At 50.3% G+C, this 11626-nt stretch overlaps 1 protein-coding gene across 1 annotated transcript; it reads left to right on the top strand.

The window, feature by feature from the left end:
• The first annotated feature begins 415 nt into the window (after window positions 1-415).
• On the top strand, window positions 416-6968 carry LOC118505742 (tyrosine-protein phosphatase 69D). The gene is made up of 12 exons (XM_036041936.1): window positions 416-1054; window positions 1163-1271; window positions 1385-3249; window positions 3322-3555; window positions 3635-3896; window positions 3976-4564; window positions 4636-4947; window positions 5063-5215; window positions 5292-5582; window positions 5674-5972; window positions 6060-6195; window positions 6297-6968. Exons 1-12 carry the CDS (start codon window positions 973-975, stop codon window positions 6378-6380), a joined length of 4416 nt encoding a protein of 1471 aa, XP_035897829.1. The 5' UTR covers window positions 416-972; the 3' UTR covers window positions 6381-6968.
• Window positions 6969-11626: the final 4658 nt, after the last annotated feature.

The following is an 11626-nucleotide window of genomic DNA, read 5'->3' as shown; positions in this document are numbered from 1 at the left end:
CCTGTTGTAAATTTCCACAAATTTACACAGATTACTTTTGGATATCAGGGTTATCGATTTAATTGAAACTGGTGATAAAGAAAGTTTCCAAATATTTAAACACTGCTGCCCTTTTTTGGAACATTGCAGCCATTTCGAATGCGCCACAAACTACAGGGACATCCATAACATCCGTACCCTTTTATTTTCTACCTGATTACAACATCATTGTACACTGCTGAAGAGCCTAATGGAAGGCCTCTAGTAAATCATAGTATCTGATTCCAGTACATTGTACATTTTAATCGCGAAAAGAGTCTTAAATCGATATATTTGCTAAAATTAAAAGTAGCATTTTTGGCCGGCCCGTTTGACAGCGGTCGGTGGCAACTGTAAACGTCAAACGCTACTGGCAGCTGTCAACAACGTTCCCCATGTACCGACCCGGTCCACGGTTCACTTTCGGTCGCCATTGTACACGGTTTTTGTTTTCCCATTCCCGTTTCGGGCTCGAAAATCGCTGCCGAAAAGCGCTGAAACAATGAAACAAAAGCAATAAACAGTGAGTGATGGTTGCGTGCAGTGTAGTTGCGATAGAATCAAGTGCGTAACGCGCACCGGCACAGTGCAGCGAGTGTGTGATAAGCCGCATCCGAAACCATCCGAGCAGCAGCGAAGAAGAAAGGTGGTGTTCCGTGGGCGCTGTACGAGGCGAAGAAGCAGAGCAGCAACCAAGCAAGAGCAAGAAAAAGTAGAAGCAACAGCGGAAAGCGTACATACCGGGTGTAAGCAGAGAGCAATCAACGGGCGAGATAAATCCGTGCCCGTCCCAACCCCGGGGGAAGCTGGGCAGTGTTCGTGCGGCACTGCGTAGGGTGTTGGCAGCCAGATAGCGGGGGGTGGGTGGATTTGTGCAGCAGAACGCGAAGCCGATCATAGTGCCATCGAAGAGCGGCTGTCCTCACACACGCTCTCACCCGAAGACGGCAAGCAATGTGGAAAAAGCAAGCCTCCTTGTGCTGGCTCGCAAGTGTCTACGTCGTGTGTCAGCTGGTCGCAGCGAAGAATAGCCAAGGTAGTAATGGGAAGGAAGGAACACGCCCGTCCGCCCACCCGGTGTTTCCCCCCCCCCGGTGCGTCGCGCCGATGACTAATGCATTTTTCCATGTTTTCGATTTTGCAGTGCGAGAGGAATACTTTATCACCGGCAGTAACGGAACGTTATCCTGTCCCACCTCCGAAAACCAGAACATTGTGTGGCACAAGAATGGCGCAAACATTTCCGACCCCCGGTAAGTGTTCGGAGGGGCGAAAAAGGGGCGTGTACAAGCTACCTCATCGCAAGTGGGAAAGGGGGCTCGCTAATGTGCTCTAATGTGTGTGTGTGTGTGTGTATCGTTTTCAGAATATCGTTCCTTATCGTGGACAGCAGCGAGGCAATTCGCAAGTGGTCGTATCTTGTGCCGGAGGACGAGGCGGACGATCCGAACGCTCCGAAGCTGTACTACACCCTGACCATACACAATTTTACCAAATCGGACGAAGGCAACTACACCTGCTATAATCAGGAAAATGGTCTCAACATGTCGTACACCGTACGCACCGTAATTCTACCAAAGATCACCCAAACTAGCAATGAAAAGATTAGAACTAAGACGACCAGCGTCCAGCAGCTGTACTGCGTGATCGAGGCGTTCCCTTTGTCCCACACGGTGTACTGGGTGAAGGAGGATGCATCGGGCGAAAACAGTCTGAAGGCGCTGGCCAACAACTCGGAGCAGAGGGTGATTGACGACCGGCACATGAATGCCACACTGACGCTGCGCGATCTCTCAAAAGCAAACAATGGCACGTACTCGTGCGTGGTAATGCCATCGGCCCAGATGCAGGCCACCGACTACGAGGTGAAGAAATCGATGGCGCTACTAATTCTGGACGTGCCGCAGGTAACGATCGATTACGCGAAAGCGGTCGGTGCGAACAAGATCTATCTCAACTGGACGGTGAACGATGGGAACGATCCGATCAAAAACTACATCGTGCGCTACCTGAAAACGGGCGATCAAACGTTCACGTACTACCGGGAAAAGATCGGAGGCAACAATTCGTTCTACGTGCTGGACGGATTCGACCCCGGGACGGACTACAAGATAAGCTTGGGTGCATCGAACGGGCAGGGCGACAGCAAGCACCACGAGTACAGTGAAACCATTCGAACGCTTGACACGGATCCGAGCTTTACGCCGCAGGTGGAAGTGAAGGGAAGCACGCACTCCACCATCACGATCGGATGGGCCCCGCCGCCAGCAAATCTTACCGACTACATTCAGTACTACGAGCTGGTCGTGTCGCTTGCCGGTGTGAATGCCTCGATCATGAAGAAGGAAGCGTTCCACCCTCAGAACAGCCGCAACCTGCCGTACATGTTCGACAATCTGGCCACGGCCACCGAGTACACGTTCCGGGTGCGTGCCTGCAGCGAGCTGACAAAAATCTGTGGCAATTGGTCCGAGCCGGTCAATGGGACGACAAGCGATGGGCAGGCGTCGGCCCCCCGCAATCTCAAGATCACCTGCTCGCATCACAACATTTCCCGCCGCAACTTTGTGCGCGTGCGGTGGGAGGAACCGGAAAATCCGAACGGCAAAATCATGTCCTACCAAACGATTCTGAGCGGTGTCGCCAGCTACCGGTCGGAGTACGGGCTGATGAAGAACGAGAGCTGGGGCCCGAAGATTAAAAACATTCTGCGCCACGCGTTTTCCACCGAGTACGACAATGTGCCACCGAACACGAACTACACCGTGAACGTGACGGCCCACACCCGCACCAAGCGACCGGGCGTGGTTGCGTCGGCCACCTGCACCATGCCGGCCACCACGCCCGACAACTTGGGGCGGATTAGCTGGGGCAAGCTGCGCACGGATCAGGATGATTGGATTTTTAAGCTATTTTTGCCACGCCTGTCCGAGCGCAATGGACCGATCTGCTGCTACAAGGTGTATCTGACCCGCATCCACATCCACCACAACGGGTCGCTGCCGGCGCCGGAAAATGCACTCATCACCAGCTACGCCGATGTGCATTCGATGAACAACACCCACGGCGGAACGTATTTGGCCGAGGTGTTTGCCGGCATGAACAGCCAGACGGAGGTGTTTCTGGGCGATGGAAAGAACAGCCCGGCGGTGGGCTTGTGCCCCCAGTGTCTACAGCTGCGCCATCATCGTCAGGTGCAGGCGGAAGCGGAGCGTGCGGTCGTGACAACAGGTGGGTGGTTTGGTTTTTTGAGTAGCGCGATTGAATGACTCAAGGACTCGCTTTTGTTTACGGCCTTTCCAGAATCATCACCAGTCGCAAAAGATGATCTTCGCCCGGCGGATGACGATGTGACCACCGCTCCCGGTGCAAGGACGGGCAACGAAGCGGTACCGCTGGAGGATGAGCGTAAAGCGTCCTCCAATCACGAGAAGCGTGACACAGGCAAACACTACGATGCGATCCCCCGACTGGAGACGGTGTTTGACGGGGCTCTCGATCCCACCAGCAATTACACCGGATTTCTCGAAGTTGTCGGTAAGTGTGTGTGTGTGTGTGTGTGTTTCTTGATAGAGAACTTAAGCCACTCAATTGCTTCTCTTTCTCGATGCTGCAGTAAAAACCGACAGTGGTGATGATGGACGGGACTACGTCTCAACCTTCAGCGAATACTTCCAGGAAATGAATGCGGGCGCCCCGTCGGAAGACGACGTGGATGCAAATGACATTACCTACATACTGTACATTATCATCCAAGTGCTGCTCGCACTGATTGCCATCGTCGTGATCGTGCTGATGGTCTTCTGCTTCCTGCACAAGCACGTCAGCAACAACATTGCCCAGGAAGGGGAAGCGATCAGTTTGGGTGACTCCTTAAGGTAAGCGCGTGTGGCCGGCCGGTTGGTTTTCCCCGGGACTCTCTCTCTCTCTCCCCTCTCTCTCTCTCTCTCTCTATAGACGGGCCCTCTGCAATGGTGGCCGCGGTGTTAATGCTCATCATCGTCATTTGCTCGGTTCCAGCAGTGCGAAGCCGCCCGTTCTGCCCCCGATCTCGAAGGACGACCTGCCGAAAGCGTACAACGATAAGCACAAGGACTCGGACTACGGGTTCCAGCACGAGTTCGAGCTGCTGCCGGACAAGTTTGCCGACCGGACGACGAAAAACTCGGACATGAAGGAAAACATGCCAAAGAACCGGTACCCGGACATTAAGGCGTACGATCAGACGCGCGTAAAGCTGACGCCGCTCAACGGGCTGGCCGGGTCGGACTACATCAATGCGAACTTTGTGATCGGGTACAAGGAGCGGAAGAAGTTTATCTGCGCGCAGGGTCCGATGGATGCGACCATTAATGATTTTTGGCGCATGATCTGGGAGCAGCATCTGGAGATTATCGTCATGCTGACCAACTTGGAAGAGTACAACAAAACGAAGTGCGCCAAGTATTGGCCCGAGGGTACGAACGATTCGATCCAGTACGGTGAGCTGCTGATCACGTTCCAGTCGCTCACGTACTATGCCGATTACATCGTTCGCACGCTCAAGGTAGGCCCAGACTCGGTGAATCTCATTCGAGTGTATCCTGTTCGCTAATTACAACCTGTAACTTGCTCCAGGTCACCAAACGGTCCGCCAGCTCGGGCGAGGAAACGTCGCGCGAGATCAGCCAGTATCATTATCTCGCGTGGAAGGATTTCATGGCGCCGGAGCACCCGCAGGGCATTACCAAGTTCATTAATCGCATCAACGCGGAGTACTCGCTGCAGCGTGGCCCCATCTTGGTGCATTGCAGTGCGGGCGTAGGCCGGACGGGCACGTTCGTCGCGCTCGACACGCTGATGCAGCAGCTGCAGGAGGAGGGCCAGGTGTTCATTTTCAACACCATTTGTGATATGCGCTATCAAAGAAACTTCCTCGTCCAATCTTTGGTAAGCGCCCTCTACCGGAATCGAGCGGCACTGCTGCTGATGGGCAGGGGTGTCAAAATAATTGACCAATTTGAATGTTTTTTTTAAATAATTCAACCTTCAATCGCTTTTTTAGAAACAATACATCTTTCTGTATCGCGCGCTGGCCGAATTGGCTTACTTCGGTGACACCGAGATCGATCAAAAGTCGCTGGCAAGCACCATCGAAGCGTTGAAGCAGCCGTCTTCAGAGAACGTCGAAATATCGCGACTGGAGCTGCAGTTCCAGGTAATACGGGTTTGGTCACGCGGACCAGCCCCCTTCGAAAACGTGTCACCAATACGATTTCCGATTTCCTTTTCAGCGCTTGAAAGCGTTCCAGGAGGACATCCGGAAAACCACCACGATGGGCTCGAGCGAGGAGAATCGGACGAAAAATCGCTCCGACGCGTGCATTCCGTACGACAAGAACCGTGTCATACTGGCCCCGATACCGGGCCGCGATCACTGCACGTACATCAACGCGTCCTTCATCGACGGGTTCGACGATGAGAACAACTTCGTGATCACGCAGGACCCGATGGAGGACACCATATTCGACTTTTGGCGCATGATATTCGAGCAGCGGATCAAAACGATTGTCATGTTTTCGGAGGTAACGAACGCCTGGCTGAGCGTTACGAAGCGTTACATGGGGCGGTTGGAATGATGTGTTTTTCTTCTTTCTTTCGCTTATTTCGCACTAGATCGGTGACGGACCGAACAAGTGTCCCCGGTACTGGGCGGACGAGGAGATGAAGTACGAGAACTTGCTCGTATCGTACATACAGAGCGAGAGTGGGCCGTACTACACCAAGCGCGAGTTTACCGTCACGAACTGCAAGACGAACGACACGATCCACGTGACACAGTTCCAGTACAACGGGTGGCCGACGGTGGAGGGCGAGGTGCCGGAGGTGACGCGCGGCATGATCGAGATCGTGAACCAGGCGCAGAAGCATAGCTCGCAGCAGCAGGACATCTTTACGATTGCCGTGCACTGCAGGTAGGTGAAGACCGGTCGTCGCACGCCAGAAGGGACAGGGACAGCGGACGATTTATACCCCTCTTTCCCGCTTTCCCCGTTTTGCAGTCTCGGAACGGACAAAAGTTCCCTTTTCGTTGCCATGTGTATATTAGTGATGCAGCTGAAGACGGAGAAGCGTGTCGACATTTGCACGGTGGTGCGAAAGCTTCGCGCGCAGCGTAGTTTAATGATACAGACATACGTAAGTAGCGCCTGCAGAAAAGCGCGCCTCCAGACAGCGCGCAGTTTATTAATCCCGTTTTTTTTCTCTCTCTCTCCCCCCTTTAATTGTTTCCTTCCCAGGCACAATATGAGTTCTTGCATAGGGCGATTGTAAATTTTGCCGATCTGTATAAAATATCGCTAGGCATCGTGAACGATTGTTGATAGACGGCTTATTAGTAGTAGTGGTAGCAGTAGTGGTAGTAGTAGAGGACCGGCTCGAGCTAGCAATTAATATGCGAACAATATTAAACAAAGCAAACAATTAACACAACAACAAAAAAATACACAATATATACGTATCTCGCGGTAAGTCTCCCGCCGGGGACAAGCATATGAGGGTGGAACGATATTACTGAGGTTGGGAATCAGTAACGAGTAACCGGCTGCTTTCACATCTGCTTTCCCTTTTTCGAAAGAAGACGGTAGAAGGTTATAGCGGTAGGATGCAGAGCGAGAAGGAAACAAACAAACAGACAAACAAAAACCAAACACACAGAGATCGAAGGCTTATTCTTAACCGGAAGACAACGTTTGACAAACAAGAAAGTTCCCAGTAACAAGTTAAGTGTAGAGCAGCAAACACAGACACACACAGCAAACCAGTGGGGGGAGGGAGGTATGTCCTCCGACACGTCAGTTTTTGGAACATTTTATGTGAATGAATGACAATTAGGATTAGGAACTCTTTTTATATATGTACCGAATGCAACACTGCGGATGATATGAATACCACGCGATACAAGGAACCAACCCGACCGTTCTACAAATGCTACTAATTATATGGAGGGGTATGTAAGAGGGGGGGGGGGGGGGGGTGGTGGGCGAACACAGAACTACAACAGCAAACAGTAGGAGGCGTACGAGACGAAGAGGGACGCGGGATTGAGAGTCAATAACATCGGGCACCTTTGGGTCACCTCAGCTCTTATACAAACGAGACGCGATGTTTTTGAATCTGCAAACCCCGCCCGTGTCGTACACATACGTGTGCCATCAACAGTCTTTTTGTGTGTGTGTGTGCGTGTGTCACACAGGAGACAAATTCTGCCAACCTTCTAGTATGAGAGCGTGTGTGTAGTGGTAGTAGCCGCTCCGATGCTCCATTCCAATACACACTCCCGTGCGCAGTCCGTCATCTCGCTTCCCGTGTTCTGTTGCCCTTGAACGTCCTATTTGCTCCTCCTATGAAGGTAGAAAACACACAACCCGCTCTTTTTTTTAACTTAAATTTAAATAATTCTGTTCACCAAAAACACCGCGACAATCCGGTAGACGGAGAAGAATGGAGGATCAAATTCTCGAATGCCATCTCGCCTTCGTTCCGCACACGTTCACGCAATCACGCGCGTACGCATCAAATAGAGAGAGAGAGAGAGAGAGAGAGAAAAGGAAACAATGAAAATCAACAATTACTCATTAATTATACACATAGACATATATTGATAGGCGTAACAACAGGAGAGCTAACGCATTACGAATCCTAGAGCTAGCGGGATTAACACTAAATAGGAGAACGCGTCTTGTTCTTTTTGTTTACAGTTTAAGTTAGTTGTCATGCTTCTCATTCCCCCTTCTTTAAGCCATCATCATCACCATCACACGAAACATGTTGGCCATGGCACCTATTAGAACAATGAACCGCTCTCCCATCTGCAACGGGCCCACGCACCCGTACATTAGCTGTAAGAGAGAAAGAGCCCAACTATTTGTGTGTGCGTGTGTGTGTGCTTTGACGAGCGACGAGGATGAGAGAAAGTTTTGGCTTCTGTGGAGCCAACCGAGTTGTAAGTCAACTGCGCACAACTTCACTCCGCCGAACGGAGGAATGGCCACCGTGCCTTCCATTCCTACACGTGCAGTGTGTGTGTGTTTTCCAGCCGAAGGAGCGTAAAGAAAATTTAAATTTGCTTCCAGAAAACAAAAACCCCGCGGAATACCATTGTCGGGCGGCTGATTCGAACATTCGAAATGTAATACCGCGGCTTTAGTTCAGATTTTCATTACGTAGATCGCATTAAATTGAAGCAGCATAATTATCAAAAAAAAAGAAAAGCGGAACCAGGTGCGCCACTGCGAGAGACAAGATACTCTAGAACTACAACAATACCTCTATTTGTGTGTAATAGTCAATAATGAATAAGGCGTCCCCATCAGCAGCACCGCAAATACCAGTATATGATATTTCTTTAGCGTATTTGTCCGATTGCCATTAGCGTGTGCCCAGTGGAGAGGGGGAAAATAGCACAAAACGGGAAAATCAAACGAAGTATTGCAAATATGTACAGCAGAAGCAGTAACCGCCGCCGCGTGTCTCCAGGCCATACTCTCGAACCAACCACGGCTGCAAATAAGGATGCCCAACTAACGCTCTCTACTACGCAGCAGCACTACTCTTCGTGGCTTTATGGGGTCGGTGGCCGCGCCTATCCTTCGCAAAAAACAACTGCCCTGCATCTCCGTCTACACCCAGGCGCGCCAGGTGGACCGAGAATCGATTATGTATGTATGTATGTGTGTGTGTGTGTGTATGCTAAGTATTTGCAATTTATTATGTAAAAAACAAAACAAAACAACAAACCAAACGAAACGAAACGGAAAATGTGCGTTTGCCATTTTTCAGCTTTTTCCCCCGAAGATATAAACAAACAAACACACACTCTTTAAAGGAAAGAATCAAACAAGACGATGGAAGCAGGTTAGTGGAAGTTTGTGAGAGAGAGAGAGAGAGAGATGATGTAGTCAAGTAAGCGAGAAGGAAGTAAAGGAGGACGAGAATGATAATAATTAAAAAGAAAATGATTATGCAATGAGATAATGTGAATAAAGATGAAAAACGGAATAAACTGTTGGAGTGTCTTTCGAATGGTCCCTTTGCTCCCTCTGGCTGGCGCGCGATTGGCCCACACGCGCCGGATCTTCTCTGTAAATACGGGTGGGTAAAGAGTTCCTTCGGGATTATCGTAATTGTAGCTGTTACCTCTTTAACCTCAAATTCCTAGGACCTCTGACAGCTGGCAGCCAACCGGGCATACTGTAACTGTCCAAGGAAACTGCTCCATACTCTCAATACTCAAATACATGGATTCTGGGACATGGACACTTACTTACTTCACTTCTCAGGCGCTACAACCGCTTTGCGGTCTTGGTCTGCAGCAGCAATCCTCGATACCGCTCACGGTTTAGCGCCGTCGTCTGCCAATCCATTATCCCGGCCGTTCTGGCGAACGCATCAAAGCCATCCCTCTGTCCGTGTCCGTGTGGACGGCCTAAAAGGACTTTACGGGCTGGGTCGTCCGGTGTCATTCTCATGACGTGACCAGCCCATCGGAGCCTGGCGAGTCTATTTCGCTGCACGATGGTAAGATCATCGTACAGCTCGTAGAGCTCGTCATTGTAGCGGCTCCTCCATTGTCCTTCCACACATACGGGGCCAAAAATCCTTCTGAGCATCTTCCTCTAGAACCAGGCTAGGAGGGCTTCGTCAGTTTTAGACAGAGTCCATTGCTCAGAGGCGTATGTGAGTACTGGGACTATAAATGTTCTGTACAGTCCCAGCTTCGTCCGTCGCGACAGTTTCCTCAGGCTGTAGTATGACCGGTTGGCAGCCAGCACCGTTGCGCGTAACTCAACATCAATGTTGTTGTCGGTGGGCTGACTTTTGACCCCAGATAGGTGAAGTTTTGGACGACTGCGAAGGTGCGGTCACCTATCTGTACATCACCCCGTGCGTAAATCAGTGTTTGTTAGCAGGGCCGCTGGTGGTGCCACCATCATTTTGGCTTTCGCCTCGTTAATCTCCCACCCGAGGTTCTGTGCCGCACGCACGATCCTTTGATAAGCTGCTGCTACATAGGAGAGCCTCAAACCAATGATGTCTATGTCATCAGCGTATGCCAGGATCTGGATTGACTTATAGAAGATGGTCCCCGAAGTTTCCACCTCCGAGTCGTGGATGGCTCTCTTTCTAGCGCCAGGCTGAAAAGGAGACAGGCAAGTCCTTGGTGGTAGCAAAGGGCCCTGAGAGTTTTCCATCCACCTTCAACTGGCATGTGATGTTGGCCATTGTCATTCTTACAAGCCTGGTAAAGCTTGGCCGGGATTCCAAAAGAGCTCATTGCATCGTACAGTTTTGCCCTGGCTATGCTGTCATAGGCGGCTTTAAAATCAATGAAGAGATGGTAGGAGTGGAGCTGCTGCTCCGCCATCTTCTCCAAGATTTGCCGCATCGTGAAGATGGAAGGGACATGAACTCCATCGAAATTTAGCCGAGACCTCTAAGACGTGTTTGAGAAGATTTGTTTACCCCCGAGGAGCTCTTCGAGATCTTGGACGACCTAGCTATTATCTTCTTCTTCCTTGGCACTACAGCCTCGAGAGGTCTCGGCACTGCCATTCCTGGCTTTCTGTGACTTAATTTTACCCATAGCAAAGTAGTCAGCCATGCGTACGGGGAGGCGCGATCTGGGTGAGATTTGAACCCCGATCCTGCCGTGTGAGGACCGGTGCCGTTATCGCCTCGGCCACCGGACCGCCCCAACCCTACCAGCTAACCCCAACCTACCTATTTTATAACTTTTTAAACCCGCCAGGCTTCGATAGGCCTTGTCATGGAACGAGAATGGCGCCAGACAACCTAGCTCGAAAAGCTTATCTTCATGGACAAAGATAATGCGATAGGATCGAATAGAGATGGAACGAATTTAATGCTTTTTATGTATCCGAAAAAAAAGGTCGTTAGAAGGGATTGGCTAGCGACAGTACTCAACCGAGAGCATTTTCAGGAATAGACAACAGGATGATTCGGAGTGCCCAGTCAATTTGTAATTTGGGCTTCTTCATCAATTGAAGGGACGAACTAGTAAAGCTTCGCTGAAAATTATACTTTATGGATATTCATACTTATCTTCGCGGTCCGGTGGTCGAGGCGATAGCGATGCTGGTCTTTAGAAAGAAACATCGGTGATCAAATCCCATCCAGACTGCCATCCCAACCAACTTTCCAGTTACGGGTGAAAATGGTCAAATAAGAAGAAGGAGTTCTTATCCTCATCTGGAATGGTATTTTCGTGACCGCAATCATTCAAAGCTGCTTTAACAAAATTCCAGAAGTATAAAATAATCTGCACTAGCTTTAAAAGGCATCGTCGAATGTGTAACAGGCGTGGGTCATCTTGGCGTGGTAAGGAGTATGACCAGAGTTTTTGTTTCATCTTATAACCTTAGAACATGTATCGTCAAGTCCCAGTTCCTGATAGCTCTAGAGTACTAGATGTGATCCGAAGGTTGCTGCTAGCGTGTACCGGCTGAATAGTGTTTATAGCGCCAGCAGCTGATACGAAGGAATTGGAATCGGATCCTATTCTTAGGTAGACAACATTTACAAAAGGTAGCGTCTGATATGTTAACAG

Source organism: Anopheles stephensi, chromosome 2 (genome assembly GCF_013141755.1).
Source record: "Anopheles stephensi strain Indian chromosome 2, UCI_ANSTEP_V1.0, whole genome shotgun sequence".
Taxonomy (NCBI): Eukaryota; Metazoa; Arthropoda; class Insecta; order Diptera; family Culicidae; genus Anopheles; species Anopheles stephensi.
The sequence above is the reverse complement of the archived record's forward strand: the minus strand, read 5'-3'. Positions and strand labels throughout refer to the sequence as shown.

Excerpts from the sequence above, each read along its gene's own strand:
- LOC118505742 (XM_036041936.1), top strand. The coding sequence starts at position 973 with ATGTGGAAAAAGCAAGCCTCCTTGTGCTGGCTCGCAAGTGTCTACGTC. Across the intron at positions 1,055-1,162 it reads CGCAGCGAAGAATAGCCAAG|TGCGAGAGGAATACTTTATC; the intron begins GTAGTAATGGGA and ends TCGATTTTGCAG. Across the intron at positions 5,583-5,673 it reads CGATTGTCATGTTTTCGGAG|ATCGGTGACGGACCGAACAA; the intron begins GTAACGAACGCC and ends ATTTCGCACTAG.